The sequence below is a fragment of the Nanorana parkeri genome, unplaced genomic scaffold (assembly GCF_000935625.1).
Source record: "Nanorana parkeri isolate BGI_ZX_2015 unplaced genomic scaffold, ASM93562v1 scaffold41, whole genome shotgun sequence".
In the NCBI taxonomy this organism is placed as follows: domain Eukaryota; kingdom Metazoa; phylum Chordata; class Amphibia; order Anura; family Dicroglossidae; genus Nanorana; species Nanorana parkeri.
The window spans coordinates 2762983-2789104 of NW_017306309.1; the positions used below are offsets into that span (position 1 = coordinate 2762983).

The 26122-nt window shown below is 42.2% G+C and overlaps 1 protein-coding gene across 2 annotated transcripts in view; it reads left to right on the plus strand.

The window, feature by feature from the left end:
- Nucleotides 1–26122, plus strand: part of NPSR1 (neuropeptide S receptor 1) — a 158664-nt gene that overhangs the window by 23731 nt on the left and 108811 nt on the right. For both annotated transcript variants that reach the window (XM_018571332.1, XM_018571339.1), the window contains exon 2: nucleotides 23544–23685. In XM_018571332.1, coding sequence (XP_018426834.1) covers nucleotides 23544–23685 — 142 coding nt within the window. The remainder of the gene's footprint in view (nucleotides 1–23543; nucleotides 23686–26122) is intronic.

Genomic DNA, 26122 nt, shown 5'->3' on the forward strand with positions numbered 1-26122 from the left:
GGGTTACGTAGAAAAGCTGTATCAAAAACTGATCTCAGTAAGTTATACACTCTAATCCATAGCTTTTGCACTTTTGGGCATCCCCACCAGATATGAAATAGGGTGCCTCTGTCCGTGCAACTCCGGAAACAGCGGGGCGAGACGGAGGGGGCAAATTTGGATATCCTGTCCGGGCTCATGTACCAACGGAACATGACTTTATGGGCGTTTTCCTGGGCCAGGACATTCGGAGAGCACTTCGTCGCAGCAAGCCATATCTCAGACCAGGCGTGGAGGTCTAATGAGTCTCCCAGATCCCTTTCCCAGGCCAGCATATAGGAGAGTTTCATCGTCCCCACTGACGGCACAAGCGAGGCATACAGGAGGGTTATTAGGCCCGCAGAGTGGGGGTCTGACCAACAGCGGGATTCGAAAGGTGTAAGATTGTGTGGTGAGCCCGGGCAGTGCCGCAGAAGGGTTGTGACATAACTCTTGAGTTGCTGATATCGGAAGTTCTCCGTGAGGGGGGCCGTCCAGCGAGTTTGGAGTTCTTGGAAGGATTTAACCCCATTCATGGATAGGAGATCCTGATATAAAGAGGGTTCCGCCGAGCCCACCACGAAAATGCTGGTGCATTCTCATAGGCTGGGAGGAATGAGGGAGTCCCAAATATACCGGAGAGGGGAAGGTGGGGTGATATAAGTCCAGCAGTATATTTGACCGCATCCCACTGTTGCAGGCTAAACCGCAAGACAGGGTCTTGAATGGGGGGGGCGTGAGGATGGAGGGGTCCACAGTAGATTATGGATGGGGAGGGGGGCGCATTCCACTGTGTCCATAAGGGCCCATTGGGGTAACGCTGATGTGGAATGAAAGAGCGTCAGCGGAGCTATTTGAGCTGCTATGTAATATTTAGCTAAATGGGGGACGCCGAGGCCCCGTCGGTGGTACAATACGTTGGCAGCTAAGCGGGGCTTACAGGCATGTTATATAAAACGGAGGATCTTCCTCTGCTCTATACAGAGGATATGGCTGGGGATATGAACGGGAAGGACCTTGAAGAGGTAAAGGATCTTGGGGAGATAGGACATTTTGATAGCGCGAATCCTGCCTAACCAGGACAAGGGCATTCTGTGCCAGGAGGTAAGGAGGGCCGACAGCTCGTGGAAGAGCGGGGGGTAGTTAGCATGGAAGAGTGAGTCAAGCAAGGGGGTGATTTTGATTCCTAAGTAGGGCAAGGAAGAGGGCCACGAAAAATTAAAGTTAGATTTTGCCAAGCTCAGGCAGCCGGCACTGAGGGAAATGTTCAAGGCTTTTGATTTGGTCTCATTAACCTGCAAGCAGGAGAATGCTTCGAAGCCTGCTAACGTGCGAAATAGATTGGGAAGAGAGACATGGGGGGAGGATAGAACTAACAGAATATCATCCGCGTAGAGTGAGAGTTTATGAGGTGTACCCGCCATCTCTAATCCCTGAATGGAAGCATTGCCCCGAATGGCGGCCGCCAGCAGTTCTAATGCCGATATGAACAGGATGGGGGACAGAGGACAGCCCTGTCTAGTGCCCCGCAGTATGGGTAACGCGGCTGAGCTGAATCCCGTATAGCGAATGGAGGCTGTGGGTTGGGAGTATAATGCAGATATCCAGGCAAGAAAATCTTCTCCAAAACCCCATTTGCGTAAGGCGAAGAACAGGTACTGCCAAGATAAGGTGTCAAACGCCTTGCGTACGTCCAGGGAAAGTAACATCATCTCTATGGAGCGGGAACGAGCTAGGTGCATAAGTTTAAGGACCCGGCGTATACCATCTCCCGCCTGCCTGCAGGGTACGAAACCGACCTGGTCCTTATGAATGAGACACCCTAAAAAGGTGTTAATCCTAGCGGCCAACACTTTAGCCAGGAGTTTCACATCAGTGTTAAGTAAGGAAATGGGCCTAAAATTGGACCAAGAATGGGGATCAGCAGTAGGCTTAGGAATCATAACAATATTTGCTTTAAGGGCTTCAGGAGGGAGCGGGTGACCCTGCTTAAGGAAATTGAATTGCGTTGTCAGGTGGGGGACTACAATGTCTGCAAATTTTTTATAAAAAAGGGACGAGTAGCCATCGGGTCCAGCACGCTTATTGGCTTTCAGCGATTTAATCGCTAAACGCACCTCGTCCTCAGTGATGTCCGTGGCCAAAAGCTCCTTCTGCGTGTTCGACATTGCAGGCATGTGCAGGTTTCAAAATAATGACTCTGCCGCGACTGTGGGGAAAGGGGGTGGTTCTGCATACAAATGGGATAAGTGGTGTTGAAACTCCTTTAATATCAATTGCGGGTTACTGGTCAGGACAGAGTCAGCTGTTCGTAGGGAGATGGGGCGTTTGGGCGGCTCAAAGCAGCGGAGACGTTTCGCGAGCATAGCCCCAGGCTTCTTACTATGGGCATAGAATTTTTGCTCTGCCCAGCGTAGTTGCCGTTCAGCTATATCGGTAAGGCATAGGTTGAGTTCCACCCTAGTTTTCTCCAGGCTGGCTCTCAGTCTGGGCGTTGAAGAGGTCTTGCACCGCTCAGTAAGGCGGTCCAACTCCGCCTCCAAGTCCAGCCTACGGGTCTCCCGGTCTCTCCGCCGCTGGGCCGCCGGTTGGATTATGTGCCCGCGAAGCACTGCTTTATAGGCTTCCCATAGCACAATGGGAGAGGACACTGATCCCACATTCTCCCTGAAGTAGGCGGATGAGAGGGAAGACAAGCGGTCTACCACATCTGGGTGGGAGAGAAGGGAGTCATTCAAGGACCAGGAGGAGGAGGAGGAAGGCCTGGGAAGCAGTGAGCGGCAGGTCAGGACTGTGGGGTCGTGGTCTGACCAGGGTACCGAGGGGATCTTAACCGATATAAGGTGTGGTAGGAATGATTGGTGGATCCAAATGTGGTCGATACGAGTGTACAGGTCATGGGCTGCCGAGTAGTAGGTGAAGTCCTTAGCCAGGGGATGCAGTTCACGCCAGGCGTCCACTAACCCTGACCCAGCAAAAACAGCCTGATAGCGATTGCTATCAGTCGATGCAGAGGATAGCGGAGGCCTTGATCTGTCCAATTTAAGGTTGAGTGGCAGGTTAGAATCCCCGCACAAGAAAATCGTGCCATGGGCATGTGTATCAATCAACTCCAAAAGATGAGTCAGGAAGGGGAGCGGAGAGAGGCTAGGGGCATAATAACATAGGATCGTAATAGGGGATCCCAGTATATCGCCACACAGTAGGAGGTAGCAGCCTTGAGGGTCTGAGATACTCTTGGTGCAGTGGAAGTGCGTCCGTTTGTGAAAAGCAACCAGTACTCCCCTATGTTTAGTATCAGCAGAGGCCAGGAAAACCTGAGGATAGGATGGGTGGAAGTATCTCGGGGCAGAAGCCGTGGAAAAATGAGTCTCTTGGAAACAACCAATGTCTACCCCCTGGGTATGCAAGTAGTTGAAGGCCTTGCGTCTTTTTGGGGGGGGAGTTCAACCCTTGGGTGTTAAGAGACAATAGTTTCAGAACCATGGGATGTGGTACTGGGAAGGGCGACAGTGTGATGCGCATACAAAGGGCCAATCGCTGATCTGAGGGCCAGGGACCCCCCCCAACAACCCACACAACCAGAGAGAGGGAAGGAAGGAAAGAAGAAAGAGACATACAAGAAACATGGAAATGTGCCCGCGAAGCACTGCTTTATAGGCTTCCCATAGCACAATGGGAGAGGACACTGATCCCACATTCTCCCTGAAGTAGGCGGATGAGAGGGAAGACAAGCGGTCTACCACATCTGGGTGGGAGAGAAGGGAGTCATTCAAGGACCAGGAGGAGGAGGAGGAAGGCCTGGGAAGCAGTGAGCGGCAGGTCAGGACTGTGGGGTCGTGGTCTGACCAGGGTACCGAGGGGATCTTAACCGATATAAGGTGTGGTAGGAATGATTGGTGGATCCAAATGTGGTCGATACGAGTGTACAGGTCATGGGCTGCCGAGTAGTAGGTAAAGTCCTTAGCCAGGGGATGCAGTTCACACCAGGCGTCCACTAACCCTGACCCAGCAAAAACAGCCTGATAGCGATTGCTATCAGTCGATGCAGAGGATAGCGGAGGCCTTGATCTGTCCAATTTAAGGTTGAGTGGCAGGTTAGAATCCCCGCACAAGAAAATCGTGCCATGGGCATGTGTATCAATCAACTCCAAAAGATGAGTCAGGAAGGGGAGCGGAGAGAGGCTAGGGGCATAATAACATAGGATCGTAATAGGGGATCCCAGTATATCGCCACACAGTAGGAGGTAGCAGCCTTGAGGGTCTGAGATACTCTTGGTGCAGTGGAAGTGCGTCCGTTTGTGAAAAGCAACCAGTACTCCCCTATGTTTAGTATCAGCAGAGGCCAGGAAAACCTGAGGATAGGATGGGTGGAAGTATCTCGGGGCAGAAGCCGTGGAAAAATGAGTCTCTTGGAAACAACCAATGTCTACCCCCTGGGTATGCAAGTAGTTGAAGGCCTTGCGTCTTTTTGGGGGGGGAGTTCAACCCTTGGGTGTTAAGAGACAATAGTTTCAGAACCATGGGATGTGGTACTGGGAAGGGCGACAGTGTGATGCGCATACAAAGGGCCAATCGCTGATCTGAGGGCCAGGGACCCCCCCCAACAGCCCACACAGCCAGAGAGAGGGAAGGAAGGAAAGAAGAAAGAGACATACAAGAAACATGGAAGGGGACTGAAGAATGAACAGCGGCATGGTGGTCGGTAAACCGTACCATGCCCCACCAGGGGCCCAGGGCAGGTCCTGGGTCCATAATCGGGTTCAAGCCGTGACTCTTACCCTCGGGGGACAACATGTATCTCCATGAGCACTTGAGCACACCCAAATTAGCAACATATATACCGGGTCGTAGAAGACAAAAAAAAAACATCCATTAGCTTGCTTGTGGTGCTTTACCCTGCAGGTGCTTGCTGAGTGCAGGCTGCTGCCATGTGCTCTGCTGCTAAAGCTTAACTAGATCTTACAGAAATGTGTTTGTTTGCTAACTCTGTCAGCTTCAATCTTGAGCCTTAACTCTTCGGGTGCCTTTCATGTGAGTATTTTGCTGTCGCCTGTAGTTCCCCAAGCATTGTTAATGTTTAAATGTAACTTATGGTATTGTTGCTTCTTGCAGGCCTATCCTGCCTGTAATTCAGTAATCTTTACATGGTCCTATGTATACAGCATTGTGTTAGTGACAGGAGCTTGTGGTGCTATAACTCTGAGATCCAGCCCTTTGCCATCACTACTCCTCAGAGTGCAAATGCATCAACTTCTGGATTATAACTCATCACCAGTACTGCTCCCCAAAGACAGAGTAAGCTGCTCAATTTGGAATGAAAGGTCCGCTTCAAGCTGTGATACAGCTGCTAAACATGCAGCATCCTGCGTCCAGCTAGTGGATTGCATCACAAGGATTGTACAACCTTTAAGCAGTACTTGGCCTACAATCGCCTGCAGGATGCTGTGCCAGGTTTACCCTGAAGAGGCAGCAGTGAATAAACAGGAGAAGGATGGAGGTCTGAAGCCTTCCACAGTGGTGATGTACTTTATGAACTGTCTGATGCCTTACACAGTGGTGTTGTACGTTATGAACTGTCAATTACTAGCCCAGTAATAGCACTTACTGGCCAGGGCAGTCCATACTTGGCCTAAGTACGGAGACTGACCTTTTGGCTGGCAATAAGGTCTCAGGGGCATGGTAGTTCCTTGGTGCAAGCAAAACCTTAGGTTATAGGTACACATATCCAATGGTGTCGCATAATCTTTTCCAGTCCAAGGATATCAAGCCTTTTTCCCCTAATTTTCATAGTAGGACAACTAGCTTGTCCTACTATGCTGAAGACTAGTCTTGGTTTGAACACTTAAACAGATGGATCAGGATCCAAATATTGCATATGGAATCACTATATTCATCACCTTAAGCCATCAACGGGCTATAGGATGCTGTGCCTGGCAGATGTCTATTCACATTCCTCCACATCTGTACTTCATCGAATATCTTGCGCACCATTGTAAAGTTCTACTTATATTTTGGTTTGTTACTTGCCCTTTGGCCTTGCTACAATCCTAGGTCATTTTCCAAATATTACATTTAGTCACATCCTTCTTGAGTGAACAAGCATTCAAGTTATTACAGCAACATTCTGCTGATAGTTCAGCATGCTCTTACTCTGGCAGTCATTGAAACCATCCTAAGTTAGGCTCAGATCAAATTAGAAGTGATGGCCAGGGGGGAAAGCCAAAGTGGTCTAGTGCTTGCTGAGGCATACTATACCTCTATCCTCCCCCTTGGCATCCCAAGTTGACTGGACAACTCCTTGGTGTCTCAAGTTGCCAGAATCAATTCAACTGGTGACATTGGACTTATTGGCCTCTAAGAGTCTTCCAACAGACAAAAGAGGAAACATTCCCTGTGGCTTTGGTTCTGGATGATTCCAAATATGAGATTCTTGGTTGTGACTGAAGGCGTCAAGCCTATTTCAGCTGTTCTCAAGAAATGGATTCAGGTTCCTGAATGGCACCCACAATTATCCAGGTTCAGTGATGGAAATCATTTGCTTGTGGCCCATCTGTCCAGGGTTCCCTCTCTAGTATTCTCTGACCCCGGAATCTTCCAGTCATCCTTAATATTCAGACCTTCTGCAGCAGTTGCTACATCCAAACACATCCAGAACTACCTTAAGTGGCTTGGAGGTTGGAAGTGAAGTCTGCCTTGCCTGGATTACTCATCTACAGTCAGAGTGTTTGTTGAATAATGTAGCACCTACTCAACATCACATATATTCTACAGTGTGGAATAATTTCATAGACTTCGTAAACTTAATAGGTTTGGTCTCTCTTCACCTTGCCATGACAGATATGTTGGACTTTCTTCAGGCAATATGTAGATATAGATATATCTAGATATAGATATATATATATATATACATACATATACGTGAGGTGTGTCCAGGATATAATGAGAATGAAGTTACTATGCTCAAGAAGGGCTCTGTGAAGGGAGAAGCTGGCCAAGGTCACTTGGGGTGGGGTGCCAGGTACTGTATATGTTAGAACACTGATCAGTTGCATTCCAGTCCTGTCAGAGTTCAGACATTCATTTTTGTGACACCCTGTTCAAGTGCCTCATATTAAGAAAAATGCAAGTGAGCTTGGAACAGCGGTACATGATAACATTTTGTGTCAAATTGGGTAAAAGTGCATCAGAAGCTTTGGAAATAGTGAGGGAAGCTTATGGAAAAGCAGCGCTATCATCTGCGCATCTGTACCAATGGCACAAGGCCTTCAAGGCTCAGGATTTGAACACGAGAAAAGTGTATGCAAAACTTGTTCTAAAGAACTTGTAACCTGACCAGAAGGAACACCTTCAACCGTCAAATTGTTTGCTAAGACCTGTTGGCCCATTTGGAAAGAGAGCCTGATTTTTTGAGTCGCCCCAAGAAAGCTTGAATGAGCAAATCAAAAGTCAAATCAATGGTCATTGTTTTTTTTATTCCTATGGAATTGTCTATAAAGAATTTATACCTACTGGTCAAACTTTGAATCAAAGATTTTACCTGGAAGTTCTTGGTTGCTTGAGGCAAAGAGTTTTTCGTGTGCATCCTAAAATTGTCTCAACTTGGATCCTTCATCACGACAATGCACGGAGTCACATCACTTTAGCTGTCAGAGAGTTTTTGGCTGAAAAACACATTGAGGTGCTTCACCATGCACCCTACAGCCCTGACTTGGCTTCTTGTGACTTTTTCATAATGCCAAAGATAAAGAATGGTTTAAAAGGACACCATTTTGGTAGTGTGGATAAAATCAAAAGAGCCACTACGCAAGCTCTGAATGCCATCCCACTTAAAAACTTCCAGGAATGCAATGAAGAATGGAAAAATCATCTGGAGCATTGTGTACACTCACAAGGTGCATACTTTGAAGTAGACCATGTTCAATTGTAACAATTTCAATAAAATCATTTTTTTTTTAAATTTAGATTTTTATTACATTTTTCACAGGAGTACAAAAGGAAATAGTGGCAACATACAGTACACAAATATGTCAACACATATGCGATCAAGTCAGCCTGTGAATAAATCATTCTTTGTATGAAAATCAAACAGATAACATATATGAGATATGACTGTCCGCCTCAACTCGCCCCTATGCACGAGTCAATCCCGTTATGTCTAGTGTATCCCTCTAAGGAGCAGATTTGTATTCTGTTTGGGACAACAATAAGGGTCAGTGTAGTGAACATCTAGCTTTTTTCCCTTGCCAAATATATCCATTCACTATGGATTGTAGCTTTTTGAAGAACATCTCTTTGAGATCTATCTGGACGGTACGAAAAAGATATAATATACGAGGTAGTATTACCATTTTGAATGCTGCCAAGCGCCCCGACCACGTTAGTTCCTGTTTAGCTAATTTGAGCAGGTCTCCCGGGAGAGAGGTCAATAGTGGGGAGTAGTTTACTTTGAATAGGTCTATTGTTCGGGACGTTAGCTGTATGCCCAGGTATGAGAGAGAACCTTCACTCCACTTATACAGAAAAGAAGAGGAAAGAACCCTCTGAATGTCTGGGGGGATGCCCATGTTGAGCATACTGGACTTGGAGTCATTTACCTTATAGTATGATAACTGGCTAAACCTCTGGATAGCCCTCTGCACCGCCTCCAGAGAAGAGACAAGGTCAGCAAACAAATATAATTTGTGGTGTGTGCCGCGGAATAGAAATCCGGTAATATCTGTGTCTTTTCTAATGGAGCCCTTCGCTGATAAAGGCTCCATCAGAAGATTGAATATTAAGGGGGAGAGGGGGCACCCCTGTCTCGTGCCGTTTGCGATGCAGAAAGTTTTCGATAGCATCCCTGATGTGTACACCTGTGCTGAGGGACAACATGAGTAGAGAGCTAGGATAGCCTGCAATATGGCCCCCGTAAAGCCAAATTCACCCAGCACCTGTTTCATATAACCCCAGTATCTTCTGTTGAACGCTTTTCAGCATCCAGAGTCAACAGAAGGGAAGGTATACCAGATTTCTCAGCATAGTGCATTATATTAATAAGTCTTCTTGTGGCATCCGGGGCCTGCCGCCCCTTAATAAATCCCCTTTGGTTGGATCTAATTAATGTCGGGAGAATGTCGTTTATTCTAGATGCCAATATCCTTGCATATAGTTTTATGTCCGTGTTCAACAAGGATATTGGACGGAAGTTGGGGGGGGTCACTGGTTCCTTCCCTGGCTTAGGCAATGCTATTATTGTTGCCTTTAGCATCTCAGGTGAGAATGTAGCAGATTGTACGGCATTCTGATAAACAGGCCACAGGTGGGGGACCAATACCTCTTTAAATACCTGATAGTATTCCCCCGAAAACCCGTCTGGGCCCGGGGCTTTACGTTTAGGTAAACTGGCGATATGGTTAGATATTTCCCCTTCTGTGATCTGTGCGTTTAGCGCCTCTATTTGGTGTCCTGACACTTTGGGTAAGTGTAGTAACGATATGAAATTGGCAATATCAGCTGACGAGGGTTGTGGGACCCCGGCGTCTTCCCCAATGTTTTACAGGGATTCATAGTATGTAGCAAACTGGTCTGCAATCTCTCGTGGGTGTATACATTTCCTACCAGTAGTGGCATCTATCATATGAGTTATTCTAGTGACCATACGTCCACCTGCTTTATTAGCATTGGAGTAGTACTGGAGTCATAGGGACTTAGAGTACCGCTCAAACCTTTCCATCATGAGAACTCTCAATGAGTATCTAAGTAATAAAATATTTTTTTAATTATCATTCTCATTACTTTCTGGCACACTTCGTATATATAGTATTGTGCAAAAGTTTTAGGCAGGTGTGAAAAATCCTGTACAGTAAGAATGCTTTCAGAAATAAAAGTGTTAATAATTTATTTTGATCAATTGACAAAATAAAACGTAAATGAACAGAAGAGAAATTCAAATCAGATCAATATTTGGTGTGACAACCCTTTGCCTTCAAAACAGCATCAATTCTTCTAGGTAGACTTGCACACAGTTTGTGAAGGAACTCAGGAGGTAAGTTGTTTCAAACATCTTGGACTCACTCCTGCTACAGCCAAATATTTCAAACTTTGACTCATCAGTCCAGAGCATCATCATCAGACCTGCTGCCATTTTTCTGCACCCCAGTTCCTATGTTTGCATGCATAATTCAGTTGGTTAGCCTTGTTTCCACGTTGGAGGTATGGATTTTTGGCCACAATCCTTCCATGAAGACCACTTCTGGCCAGACTTCACCGGACAATAGATGGGTGTACCTGGGTCCCACTGATTTCTGCTGGTTTGGTGCTGATGGCACTGCTGGGCATCCTTTGATGTCGAAGGGAAGTCAGCATGATGTGTCTTTCATCTGCTGCATTAAGTTTCCGTGGATGACCACTGGTCCTTAATATTGCCCATTTCTTTCTGCTTCTTCAAAAGAGCTTGCATAGCACATCTTGAAGCCCCAGTCAGTTTTGAAATCTTTCTAGTAACAAAACAAAGACGAACGCACCACCATGTGCGGTATCACCACGCTTTATTGGTATAAATAAATAATAGGGAACTACTCACAGTTGTAGCGGATATCAGCATTTTCTTAGCTTCTCCAGAATGCGATGTGAATGTAAAAATACAAATGAACAATAATATAAGTCCATCAGTGTAACATAATGCCGACAGAGCAACAGTGGATAACGCGTTTCAAGAGTACGCCCCTTTCATCAGATCTTCCAATACCGAACTAGCTTGGCTCTATAAGATTTGAGTAGTAGCCAATCACAACCAATGTTTTGGCAGAGCTCAGTCCATCTTTATCAAGACTGAGCTCCGTTGAAATGTTGACAATAAAATGCTGATGCTTTCACTTATCTCCGCGTCAAGACCCGTGAGTGCCTCTATGCCCAACTTTGGGTTTGTATGGATATTTTTGTGGATGAGCGCCCAGACATTTATGTTACAATTAGAGTGCAAAGGCTACCCCTTGGGCTATATAGTATATTAGGCTTTACTTTCAGTAATTCAATTACATTTGCTTCTTTCCACATGCAGATGTAGGACGGCTTACCTGCACAAAACTAAATATCTAAAGTGCCTGTGGGACAATCCAGCTCTGATGGCATTTGCTAATGCTTCCACACTACTTTTAATTGCTAACCTGAGCTGCTAAGATCTAAGGGCCAAATTGTAATGTAGCACTAGCATAATATAGAACTGTATATAGCACGTTATAGCTTTGTAGGATAGCACTGTATTAACTGTGGCTCGTTTAAATCATACCTCTCTCCCAGCATAGCCCTCGGAGAGAGGTATCCAGAAAGTTTAGAAAGATGTACACAAGACTAAAGACTGTATTCTATGTAGAAACCCTCAGGTAGCCTGTGCTCTATCCCTCCTCTTTCCTATTTTCTGTTCCTAGTGCAATAAACTTTGGGAAAATAATCACTCCCTGAGATGAATGTGCACAAGACCTTATTGTCAAGTTAAGTGAGTTTAGGACATTTGCAGTGTAGCTGTTGATCAGCTGAAGATCAGTACTAGGAGGTAGAAGAACTTACAATCTTTTGGGGTATTATGGAGAATACATTTGTGAGGTATATTGTTGCAGGCTATAAGGAAGGCTACAGATGATGGAAGAGCTTACAATCTTTTAGACTTCATTAATATCTCTGCCTTATTTAAGCAGTGTGTTTTGTGTAATACATTTGACATATGTTGCTCGGAAATGCATTAAGCAGCAAGCAGGATTTTTATAATGCACTACACAAAAACATTTGCAATCTATTATGTTATAGGAGAGGATAAAGAAGATAGAAGAACTTAAGGTCTATTGTGTGAGAAAAGGTATCTTTAAGATTAAAAATGATGTTTCTTATTGCTTTAATATCATTGAAATAGGGGATCAGGTTACTGCAGGCGTGTAGTGAAGACAGATCACCTTGTCATGGGTTGATGGAACTAAGGAAGTGAGCAGAGAATTACTACCCTCTAACTTTTCTGTATCTTCTAGAGTACAGTTTTAATGTTAAATCTTCATATTCACTAAAATAACTGTGTTAATCTATGCTGATTGATTATGTTGTCTAATTCCCTAATGAGGAGATGTTTCACCACTTTTGAAAATTTAAATGGGAAGTGATTGTAATCTCAAATTAAAAAACACGAAGAAATAAATACAACAACTTTTTGAAGGATGGTGAAAGCTTATAGGCACTTTTAGTTTGTTATTGCTTTTTGTGTTCTCACTGAGATTTCCCCAAGTTCTTCTTACAGTGATGCAAAGAACAATTAACCGTTCCCCTTTTAAACTCAGATATAATATATAATTTCAAAAGGACCTCATTCCATTGATGTAGATAATGAATATTTGCTTGTATTTGAGCCATAAATTTAAAAGAAAAATACAATTTGTGTCCATTAATATCAGCCTAACTATTATACCAGTTGGCATGACACGTAATTTTCTATTTTGAATATGCATATTACTGCACATGAAACACTACTTGAAGTTTTTATTTGTTTAATATAAGTGCAAGTACTAAAAAAGCTTCAATACATTAAAAAATCTTTACCTCAACATTATGTGCTATCATTCCACCTCTGATAGTTAAAACAAATATATAACAATACAAATTATTCACAGTAATAGTAATACATTTACCACTTCACCTAAAGAGTAATAATATCCATGGGAGCTGACAGCATGCCTTCTTCAATGTCTTCTGCAGTTTATTATTTATGAAGTCTTGGACTTCATAAACAAAAATAAGCAAATAAATAAATAATACTTTATTAGTATATACCTATCCTTTCAAGCTATCTGCTCGCAAGTCAAAGCAGGCTCCTGCATCTGCATTGTAACATTCTCAACACCTACACTTACCAAGGCAGACAATAATGTTATTATGATTACTATTGTAAAGGCAGGTCAAGCTGCCACCTTTGCTTAGAAAATCAAAAGATTTGTATGGGTTTTCTTGCAAGTGAATAGTTGAAATACTATAAAATATTCAAACACATAAACTGGCAAAATACAGGAAAAAATAACGGGATGTAAATATCTTCTGTGGATGTTCATTCAACTGAGCCTGTAGGTACTGAAACTCTGAATCTATTTCAGAAAACAGCTCCCAAAGAGAAGCTGTTTTAATAAAAGTTGAGAATCTTCACTCAATAAGTTGCAGTGTCCATTTGAATACACAATCATGTGCAGATGAAATAAACAGAATTTGCCTTTAACATTACTAAATAACATTACTAAATAATTGAGGTGTTTCCTTACACAATTTTTTGAGCATCGATTCTGAACTCCTTTAGGAAATCAGCCTCATTATGTCTGTATAAATCTTCAGTCTGAAACGGCTAAGATTTGATGTAAAATAAAGAATAATAACAAGTACCCTCTACAGTATATAATCCATTTGTGGTGGTGAAAAATAATAAGTTACAAAGTTAAGTTGCAAAAAAAGAAAAGAAACATTTTCATTGAGTTAGAACATTAAAAAAAACTAAATCAACAGACTTCTTAATCCCTAATTAATACAGAGGCAGATGAAGCCTCTGAAAAACACGTTTCAATTCTGTATATTTGTTTTGGGAGTTTAAGGACCAAAAACATACAAAAACCACTAAAGTTCTTCAAAAGCCCCCAAAATCTAAAGTATTTCAAAAACTAGAGCAAACCCTAGCATTAGGGATGTTTTCATAAAGCAGTGAATCTCACATTCAACAAATATTCAGCAGGTTAATCTTCCAGGAAAATATGTTTTAAATGGTGATTGATTCACCACCATTGAATGTTTGGTGCCAGTCACTGTTTTATACATTTTCTTTAACCCCAGCCACTGACATTAATTCCTAAATCTTAATACTTAGCACTCATTGTAACCTTAACACCTAATGCTCACCCTAACTCTTACACCTACCCTTAAAACCCAAAGCCCAGCAATGGACTAATTTTTAATTACCCCCTTGGATCCCTTAAAAAACAGCTCTAGCTGCAATACATCAATCCAGACGTGTACCTCACTGTACTTCTTCTTTGCCACACAATGCTATCAGTCCTCTTGGTTAAATGACATTGCTCAACCCAGAAGACTAAGGAATGACTTTAAGTGCAGGGCTTCATAGCCCCACCCCCTTAACACGGCACCTTCATTCACAGTGTATTGATGCAGAGAGCAATGCTGATGTTATCATGTCAGTGCCGCTATCTGCATCACCCAGGATTGCCCACAGAGGATAGAGGACCCTGTGCATCATGTGACTGACATAAAAAAGTCATTTTAAAAAGCTCACACTACACGAAAGGGGGACATCAAGGGAGGTGGTGGACATGGCAGGTGGAGACATGAAGCCCAGTGTTCAGTTGTAAGCCTTTAAACATTAAATATATTACTTAACTCCCCCCAAGACTTAGCCTATATAAATAAATATAATATAAATATAACTCCTAAAATGCAAACCTTGACCCTAAAATGCAAACCTTGACCCTAATACTTATGTATCACCGTAAACACTCACCCCATTGTTAACTTAACCTAAACGTTAAAGTTTAACTTTAGTTCCTGGCAGCAGCATCTACTTCCTCTGCTTGTGATATATTCAAAGATCACCCCCTTAAATGTGAAATCTATGGAAAGCTGCACTCATTAAGAAATTCCAGGACAAAAGGTAGTAAGCTAGATTTTCACTATTTATATATAGGGGTTCCAGATTACATCTAAAAGACTATAATCATCTTTTAGGGCCCGTTTCCACAAGTTGCAGTGCATTCTGGCCCGATTCTGCCTTGCGATCCCGAGCCTTGCGATCCCGTGCGGGACAATCGCAATGCGAGGCAGTGCGTTCCGGCCAGAATCGGGCCGGAACGCACTGCAACTGGTGTGAACGGGCCCTTAGTTTGATTTACAGCCACTCCTTGGATTCTTTAGAGAATTGTAATTAACCCTCATCTTTAAATAGAACAGAGCCCACCCTTGTGGCTGAAGGCCATCTGCCAAGATAGTGGCACCAATCTCCTGGGCCTTGCAGCAGAGAAGGCAGCAGCAACTGTCATGCTAACTAATGCAGGGATAGTTTATTGTATTTTATATTTATTTGGAGTAATGAGCATTTCTCGGGATGACTGCATAGTAGTGCAGTATGGTATTTTGTGTTAATCGTCATTCTGCCTAAATCAATTTATATAGAGGCAACAAAATTGTTTCCAAGGTAAACATTTCTTTTTCATATGGCACCCTCTTAGGGCTGCATGACACAATTTTCTTACCTGACCATCATGGGCCTTGCTCCTGCTCCTGTACACATTAGAAAAATAGGTTTTCTCACAGTAAAGGGATGTTGTGTGTTTTCAGTGTTAAATAGACCTGAGCTCAAAAAGTGAAGATTTTCTTGTTATAGAGAACATTTACAAATGTTAATTGTGTCTAAACACTACCTTTAAAAAATTTAGTTTTTTGTGTAGAATTACTCCCGAAAAGCAATGCGCTTCTTAATTCTTGGGTGAGGATGCCTACAGCCTCATAGCTGTATAACTGCAGTGTGAGAACTAAGGCACTGCTGTCTCCAACGAGTGGTATTCGGCTCGGCTGTTCTGCTCGGTACCTCTGTGATACCGAGCAGAATAGAAAAACAGTTAAAGTATAAAAATAGAAAAGGATTGTGCGGAGCTAGCAATGACAGCTAGCTCCGCCCAACAGTATTCTATTGGCCGGCGGTTCTGCTGCCGTCAAAAAAAGAAAAAGATTTTGGCCATAGGAATGCATTGCTAGATTCCTATTTGCAATTGCAATTTGCAATCGCCAATAGCAAACTAGCTATTCTACCCGGGACCTGATGGAGAACTGCAGCAGAGGGTGGGTGCAATGCTAGTTTGCTATTGGCTATTGCAAATTGAAGTAGCCAATCGGAATCTAGCAATGGATTCCTATGACCAAACATTTTTTTTTCTATTCTGACACGGCTCCGTGTCAGAATAAAAAAAAGAAAAAGCAGTGTTTCTCTCCTTGGCGGCCGGGGGTGGAAGACTCCTGGAGCGCCCGGGAGAGTTAGGCTGTCTGGAGATTAGTGTCACTGGTTAGCTGGTAACCAGGGACTCTGATCTCTCTGCAAGTGGCCGGAGCCAGTCGTAAGATCTTGGCTGGCTCACCCAGCTGTCTGAAGCAGGCTGTTAGCGCGGCATATGCCTTCGGCTCGACTGAGCCGCTCGGCCAAGTTTGGGAGCTGTACGGGCTATAGTGAATAGCCCGTACAGCAGCCCTTCGGTTCTACTGAACCGAAGGGGTCCTGGGGCCGAAGCTAGCCGAAGGATCGGCCGAAGCTATGGCTAGATCCTTCGGCTGCTTCGTGAATAGACCCCTTGGTGGTTACTGTGGTGGTCACTGTTTGGCTTGCTTGAGGCTCTGAGACAAAGCCCTGCCTCTGCCTAGATGCCCACCTCCACACAGAGACACAGTGTAGAAGAGAACATCAGGTGCAGAGAGACCATAGGCAATACTAGTGTTAGTGATTTACCCTGTCTGCCATTTCTATGCTCAAGCAATAACAGGGTTCCTAGAGAGTGATTTCTGACTGTTGATACAGATAGACAAGGCATACCGTATATCGGGACCCATGGTAAGCAGGGTATCCAGCATTACCAACCAAATAAGGGCTAATAATATAAAATGCAAAAAATATAGCATAACAATAAAATCTGTAACACTCATGCTCATGTTAAGATTTTTTAAAATTTTTACATATTAAAAAGTTTCACATTTTGCTTGCCAAAATAGGCATAGGATGTTCTGCATGGACTCCTAGTCCAGCTTGAACTTTGTGAAATATTACATGATCCTAAACAAATAGGTTAGCCAAACTATTTAGGATAATGTTTAATGCTAAATTAATCTAATTATTAATTGTGAATTCATGTTGGCAAACAGAAAACTCTTACCAGAGATCCAGTCCCAACTTTCATAACATTTCTAATTTTCCAGCAACCTACTATTTAGTTTCTATTGATTCATCATTAACATCACCCAATGTTTATATACAATTGTAAGTGAAAGCAATTCATTTCACAGCTGGAATTTACTATATATTGTGTATTATTTGTATGCAATTTAAAGTACATGTAAATTGTGAAATGTTCTTATTTTCTTACTATTAGTGTGCTCCATTTTTGGTCTGTTAAACAAAGCAAGTGTTTTGTTATACCTGTTCGACAATTGCAAAAAATATGTATTGATCCTGCCAGAAATCTGCTGGTGTCCCATGCCCTGTGTACCCTGTGGTGTTATGTAGGAGGAGGTGTTCCGTAGTCCTGACACACCTCCTGTCCTAGGGTGACAAACTGGCACCTTAATAGATGCAGTTCTGTTAGTAATTTCTATCAACCTAGGGCAAGAAGCATGTTAGTGGCAGGATCACCAGGTGTAAAAAGGAAAAAAAGTTTTTAAAAAAATAGCCACCACATTTAGGGGCTAGTAAGCTGCAATGTATAATTTATATACAGTATATTTGCTCTTGGGTTTAGATGCACATTAATGAACAATAAGCAACATTTTCTGTGTAGTCCATAGTGCAAAAGGCTCTATGAAAATATGTAGTTTTAATCATTTTTTATATTTAAAAATGCAAGTAACTCTGGGTAAGTTACTTTATTGGGTGCTTGGTGATATCACCAAGGTTCAGCACCATGTAAGGGATACGCACATAAAAAGAAAAAGAAAAATGTCCAGACATATGAAAGGAGCAATACGAGACCATGTGATAACTAGCTTGCTTGGCTTCTGGCACATTATTCATGGTTTGAAATAATTTTCTGCATCCATTTCTATCTCCATAAAAAAGTCTTCAATCGTTTCACTGCAGGCATTGCTGTTTTGAGTTGAAAGAGCTGGTTTTGGCAGTGCTAGACATTCAGGAAAAGCTTTAAAGACATGCAAATATTGGATGTTCATGACTATGCCTACCAATCAATATTATTTTTTATATATTTTGGATAATAGTGACATTTACATGTAACTGATTAAATACTTATCTTAATTATTTGAGCAAATTTGCATCTTGTGTATTTTGAAACCATAAAAAAGTACAGCAAACTTATTAAGTATGCAGGTATTGTCCCAGATAGCAAGAAATTGTGCTGCAAGTTTGAAAATGACTTGCTAAACTATTGCAGACTTGCCAAGCTTCACAATTTTGTTGCACAATTACAGCAAGTCTGCATTGCAAGTCTCCAGACCAGCGAGCTTGCAGAGCTCTTGCTAAGACCTGCAGGACTCTTGCTGTAGACTTGCCAAGCAAATTTGCTACAAATTCAAAAAGTGTCAACTAGAACTTGTGCTGCAAGTATTCTGCAAGTCTACAACTTGCCAGGAATATGTGCAGCAGGTTAACAAAATTACAATTTAACCCCAACACAAGTTTGTGGCAAGTTATCCTTGCTATCTGGGTGTAACATCAGTAACATAGTATGCCAAGTGCTACAAGATACATTCTACAATCTGGTGTTGCCATGTTCTTGGAGACATGCAATCTGAAATCTTTGCCATCTCTGGTGACCCAACATTATGTTTTTCTTCAGTGATCATATTTCTAATTAATTGAGCCCCTATGAAGTGGGCTATTCTAAAGTTATAAAACAACTGGCTAATATATAAATGTTCTCAAGCTATTGTGATACAGTTTAATCTTTAGCTGACAGGTGAAACTAAGGGGTCTATTCACTCAGCTGTCGTAGGCAGCCGAGTGAATGACCGACCTAAAGCGAAGTGAGCTGAATGCTGTTCGGCTATTTACTTCAGGCTGGTATGGCTGATTTCAGATGTATATCGGCTGAAATCAGCCGTACATCGGGTGGTTTCGGGTCGGCCGAACATGCAGAAGGAGTTCGACTCAGCCGATCCAACATCTGGACCGGCTAAGCCGAACCTCCGGCAGGCTACTCGCTGCTGTTCGGTCTATTCTTATAGATGCCGGACAGCAGTGAGTGAATAGCCGAATGCCACTGAGCGGCATTCGGCTCGGCTGTTCTGCTCGGTCCCTCTGTGGGACCGAGCAGAACAGAAAAATAGTTTAAAAAGTAGAAAAAAATAAATAGAAAACGATTGTGCGGAGCTAGCAGTGACTATAGTGAATAGGCCGTACAGCAGCACTTCGGTTCTACAGAACCGAAGGGGTCCTGGGGCCGAAGCTAGCCGAAGGATCGGCCGAAGCTACGGCTAGATCCTTCGGCTGCTTTGTGAATAGACCGCTAAATGTTTATTATGTGTTAAGATGAGTTAACCTGCTAGAAGCATGTGAAATTTATTTTTCCATTTTATCTGAATTTAAAAATTGCATGTGAAAAAATGTGTTTATGATTAAAAAAGTACAGTTGCTAGGTGCCCCTTTGTATAAAGGGCCACCAAGATTCTGCCCCTCTACCGATTGAGTAAGGGGTTGTTGTTACCTCTACTCATTCACTAAGGAAACACAAATAGTAAATAAAAACACTACATAGTTTTTGACAATTCCTTTATTAAAAGCAACAAAAAAGTCTCACAATGTTAATCCAGGGTCGATCATGTCATTCAGTGATGTAAATCGTTCAGATCACTGAAATCCCAATGCCATTTAAATTGCAATAGCAGTCTGGGTATTGCTCTGCCCACTGCCTTCTGACAATCAGCAGAGGAGCAGACCTGAGAGAGAACTTTCTCAGGTCTGCTCCTCTGCTGATTGACAGAAGGCAGTGGGTGGAGCAATAGCCATCCTGCTATTGGCTATTGCAATTTAAATTAGCCAATAGCAGGGTGGCTATTGCTCCTGCAGGGGAGCGGACCTGAGAGAGGAAGTTCTTTCTCAGTTCCTTCTCTGCAGATTGACAGCAGACAGTGGGCAGGTCCAAAAGCCAGCCTGATATTGGCTATTTCAATTTGAATTAGCCAATAGCAGGCTTTGTTTATTTCTTGCCCACTGTCTGTTGTAAACAATCCATCAGGCGGGTGAGTGGCTGGCATTATTTTTTAGCCAGGTTGTCCAGCATCGGGATTTCAGGATCCAAATGATTTACATTGCTGGACGACATGATCGACACTGGATTGACATCGTGGGACATTTTTTTGTTTTTAGTAAAGAGATAGTCAACAACTGTTTAGTGTTTTTGTTTACTATGTGTGTTTACTTAGTGAAAGAGTAGGGGTAACAACAACCCCTCACTCATTCCTGTAGGTAGGGAGGCATCTGGGTGCACCCTTCATCGAAGGGGGTACCCAGAGTCCTATAAGCTCCCCAGCCCATAGTCCCCTACAGCCACTGGGCCAGGATTGTGGAGAAGAGACCCTTGCCCAGGTAGGGAGCTGTGTGCTGTTTTTTTATTTAATTATTGTTTCTATGGACTGTCAAAAGTGAAAAAGATAAATGCCACTTTTTTTCTAATGTCACTTTGCTGCAGAAAAAATAAATATAATTTAACAACCGAAATTAGTTAGAATCTAAATCCCAAAACAGTCCCATCATTTCATCAATATTCGTTAAAAGTTTTATATGAAGGATATATGACTCCTGTAATGACAAGCATTACATTGTATGGTCTTATTTGTATGTAATTGTAAAAATGGATATTAGTTATAATATTCACCAGATGTGATGATATATTAATACAATCTTTTTGCATTTTAGATGTATTTTCTGATATCTACAGGGCCTAAAAACATCCAATTATGGTTTTTATGTAAATATATAAGTAAAGGTCCTTTATTTGTATGATCAACTGTTAATCCTCTCCGAATTTCTGATCTTTTTACAAGAATGTAAACATGCACCAACCTTCATTTTCATTCCTCACCCTTCAGTTGGGAAACCACTGGGTACCCTGGAAGATAACTTTAGAAGGACAAAGATATCTGAAAGGTGACTCCCCGTGGGTCTTTATGACATATAATATTATATATTTTAATACCATTTTTATTAAATGTATTTATTGTCCTTATTAACCACTTGCTGCCCGGAGCAATTTCTTACATTTGCACACACATGATACAATCTGAATTTTTGGCTAGAAAAAAGCTTCAGACCCCCAAATAATTATATATTTTCTGTAAAAGCAGAGGCCCTGTAGAGTAAAAAGATGCTAGTTACAATTTTATATATCATGGTATTCGCGTAAATGTTAATCAAACCAGTATTTTTAGGATAAAGTACACTAAAATGAAATTTAGTGCAGCAGAAACAGAATATAATACCCAATTTTTTGGTGAAGATGGGGTCACGCCGGGTAAATAGATACCAAACATGTCAAGCCTTATAATTGCGTGCATTCGTGAAACCACAAAAAAACTACAATAACTAAAATTTCCCATAGGTGATGCTTTAAACGCTTTTACGGCTCATCAGTTTAGTGTTAGCAGTGATTGGTGGGCCTAGAATTATTGCTCTCACTCCAACGCTAGTGATGATATGTAACATGTGTGGTGAAATTTTAGGTTTTTGCACGTAGGAGCATACAACGCGTGTTTGCATTGTATGTGCGTGCACGTGGGGGGCGGGGACTTGAAACATTTTTTTTGCATTTATAATTTTTTTATCTGTCACTTTCATTTTTACAATTTTTTCTACACTCAACTCTATTGCTATCACATAGGGGACTAACAAGCCCCCTATTTAATAGCAAATATAATGTGACAGGTCCTCTTTATGGAGACATCAGAGGTCTTTCACCCCTAATGTCACCTAGGGACCCCAAAGAAGCTGATGAAGCAGATATCTGCTTCACCAGCTTCTTCTTCTTCTGGCTCTAGGAGCCAGAGAATGTGCCCAGTGACACCGGAAGTGATGTAATACACATCACTTCCGGGTCCAGTGATCAGAGGTGAGATCAGCAGCTGGAAGTCTGCTGATCTCCCCCCAATTCATCAGGGGAGACCCCATAGTGCTGGTCCTGTGCTCACACGAGAGACAGTGGAAGCCGACGGATAAGCGATCCGGCACCTGTAAAGATGCCAGATTGCTTGTATTTAAACAGCAATCGTCTGCTGTTTAAAACAGTACCAAGAACACAGCTGCAGCAGCCGTGTTCTTGGTATAACCACTTCCAGCGGATGACGTGTATTTATGTGAACCCGCTGGAAGCAGTTAAAGATGAACTCCATGATAAGTAAATATGGTCTAAATGCGAGCCCAGTGATTACATCACTACTATTTTTACAAACTAATATCTGGGTTTGGAAAGGCATGTGATGCACAAACAACTGGATTTACGTTCTTTGTGGCTTTTGAGCAACAGATTTGAGAAGTTTTTGTGCCTGGAGTTTAGCTTTTAAGTATGTTGTCTTGGTTTTGCCAGCATCCTTAATCAATAAACATGGCAAGATGCAAAGTACAGTAACTAATGTCAACCTATCAAAATTCCCTTTACTAATGTCAATATGGTACAAGTTGAAGTTTAATTAGATTCTATGGATACTACTGTTTGAAGCCAGTCATTTGTCTGTTGCTCTGTTTTTTATTGAATAAGCCCAATGTGTGGGTTAACAAATCTATCAATTTGCAGCATCCTGAAGTTATTACTTTGGATAAATTATGAGCCAAGACCTTTGAGTATGTGTTTCTAGACACCTGTACTTCTGATTTCTGCTCCAGTTCTGATACTTATTTACGATAACTGCCTCTTTCTTGATGTACCCTTGTTATTGACTCTGATTGACCTTGTCTGCCAATTTTGTACCAAGCGTAATTTCTGCCTGCTGTCATCATTTGCTAGTTTGAGGGAAACAGGCTGCAACATACGAGCCATCCACAATAAAGACAATCATCCCTTCAGGAATGCTGTGGTGAACACTGGACAGATCCTTGGACCTTGCACCTTGGCTCTCTTCAGAGCTTGGTGACAGAGATGGTCTACTGCCCGTGTAACTAACAGGGTTATTCACAAAAGGCTGAAGAGTTTGGAGAAGGCAGGAGAAGTGGACAATCTAGGACAACATAGCTGAACTAGAAAGTGATCCTAGTTGCCACATTTTTTCCAAATCAGCTATTTTGGCCTAGATTGTTCACTTCTCCTGCCTTCTCCAAACTCTTCACCCTTTTGTAAATAACAAAAGTATGCCCTGCATTAATGTGTTTCTATAATGCAAGTCATTCATTTTGAATTGGCTTCCAATACACCACAATACACAGACCTGTAGATAGAAAACAGACATTCCTAAAATGTGACTCTCATTTGTTGCTGGTTAATACATTTAACACATGTGAACCTGTTTGGATAGAAGCCCTAAAGACTAGAATACACCCTTATTAAGCATTTCATAAGCTAAGCATGAGGTAAATATCAAGCTACTTTGAAAATATATATTTGTATTTTATGTGCAGCATTTATAATGTGTACATTGTATATGTGTGTTTTTTCTATAATTGTAAAAAATAACAAATCTGGAGATTAAAATAAGACAGTGTATTTTTAAGCATGCCACTTTATTGCAATGTCTTCCAAAGTACATCTTTTTGGAATGCTCTTGTTTAATGAGCTCTTAGCTGGCAATATTAAATCACGTAATTTTGTTTTCTTTAGACAGAACAGTTAATTACACTTTGGATTTTATTTGTCATCATCATAATTGGAAATTCTGTGGTCTTGTACTTAACATGGAAGGAGAGGGTTCGGAAGAGGAAATCTCGCATGACTTTTTTTGTTATACAGCTTGCCATTACAGGTAATAATCTACTAACCTTTTACAACAGTCCATTTCTATGCAGTGTTTAACCTATGATATGTGTCTCACTTAATATAACCTCTATATTCAATATTCTGCTTTGCATCTCTGTGTGGAAGCAGACATCTTGGCAGAGAAATAGGGCTTTGTTTCCTAATGTCAAGCTGCCTTGACAAGGAACTACACATAAGGTGCAGTGGAAAAACACAAATATGCGGGGCTAAAGTGAATAGTAAAGTCAAAATGTTTTTAAATGATTTCAAATGCTAAAGAATTCATTTACAATGGATGATGCTCCTTGATGTTTAAAAATGTTAGCTTCAGACGGAACCCTGGTTTCACTCCCAATCTTAACGGGGAGTTAGGGTTCAAGCATCACAGCCACAAATAACAGAGGTAAAAAGGTTGGATGGGATTATTACTGCATAAGCCCAATCACAAGTAATAGTAACAAAAGATGTAATGGTTTAGGATTTCAAATAGGGTAGGATTGATATCAGCTATGTTTAGAGGTAGAGTTGTATTCTCCGAATGGACCACTAGATGGAGCATGTAAGTTAATCCAGCTTCTCAGTACACACAGTCAGTTTATATCAATGGAAGTGCAGTATGCCTGGGTTCTTGCGATTGTATGGAGTAGCAGAAGGAGCTGGGGGTCCAAGTGGAGTTCGTCCAAGGTCCTCTGTAGCTGGTAGCAGTATTTGGAGGTATGGGGGGTCCCAGGAGACAGCAGGCGTTCAGTCTGCAATATTGGAACGCCATACTGTCTCACTGGGGCGTTTATATAGGGCTAAGAGGCTGGGGGAGGAGCCGCCGAACGAGGCAGCGCACTTCCGCGTCCCAAGGTGGAACGCACCCGCCGTCCGAACCCGGAAGTGGATGCGTGCGCACCACGCCGGGACGCAGATGGCCGGTCCCGTGAGGCAGAACCCTGTACCCCGCGATCCCCAGGTGAGCGGTGACGGCGGTTGCCGTTACAGACTTTTGGGGGGAACCCCATGCTTTTTCTATCTTTATAAATGTCATTTTTTTCTTTCTAAATGTCACTTTTTGCTTCAGCAGGTTCTATACATCGTGCAGATGTTCCACTTTACAGGCAGTTTAAGAGGACCCACAGGCACGATATTTAAAGGAATGTTTCATTTTTATTGCTTCACTTTAAGCAATGTTAAAATCACTCCTCCTTTAAAAACGGTATTTTTGAAAAGTGTTGTTTTTCATTGATACATGATCTCTTTGTCACATTCCCTAAAATTGGCAGGGTCCCCATAGGTGCTTCTAAACTCTAATGCCGGAAAATAGTTTTTAAACCACATTTGCCAGGCCCAACTGCAGGCAGAAATCACAAGCAACTCTTGAACCACATTATTGCTGACTACACTGGATCCAGGGCTGATTCAAACACTTTCACATAAGTGAGGACCCATGAACTATTGGGTATCCAGGCTGGACAAAGGTTGCATAATATTCACTGTAGATTCTGGCTAGTGCTGCAGTCATTGTGCTGTCTGCAGAGGGCCCATCAGGAGCTGCAAAAATAAATCTATACTATAATGATATAACCCCTCTCCCCCAAAGTCTGGTGTTCTGAGCTCCACTTTGTTCAAGCTCTTTGAGCTGCATCCCCTCCCATATGATCTAGCGAAAGTTCATGAGTTGGTCTCAGGGTGGCAGATTCCTAGCTGCCATTTCATTTTTTTTAACGTGTTAGTTTTTTTATTGTCTTTTTTTATTTTTTATTTATTCTTTCATATTGATGCTGTGGTTGGGCAGCACAGAGCAGAGGTCTCCCATGTCTCCAGTTCCTCTACTTTCACAGTGTAATCTTCCAGGCATTTAGCAGTAAAGTTTCTTTTTATTTTAATATTTTTAGTTTATTATAGTCAGGACACTGGATACATAGTTGCAGGGAGAAATCTCAGCAGCAAATAGTACATTTAGAATAGTTTGCCTTTAACATTCCACAAGTTAGTACCCTCCAAAAAAAATGATTAGCAAGCTTAAAAGGAGAGGTATAGATGCTGTGACATGGAGGTAGTAGGTTGTGAGCTTTGCTAATGTAAACCTCTTCTTCCTCCTTCTTCTGTTCTTCCTCTCCCTCCTCTTCCCTCTCCATTTACTCAACCATCGTAGACCAAGGTGACCTCTTCCTCCTCCCTCCCTTCCTCCACCTGTTCCTCACTCCACTCCTCCTCTCCTTTCTCCTTTGTCTTCTCTGCCTGGATGTTTCCACATTAACATATTTCTAACAACTATCACAACTTTTTAAATGTATTTAAATTTTTTTAATGATTTACATTTTTTTTAATGATTCTTATAATGCCAGCTTGGAACTTTAACTGCTTTCATGCCAACTGCCCCTTGGAGGTGTGGCTTAGACAGCAATATGAGCAGACTTGCTTTCTGACTCTTCCAACAGCCATCTACTATACATCCT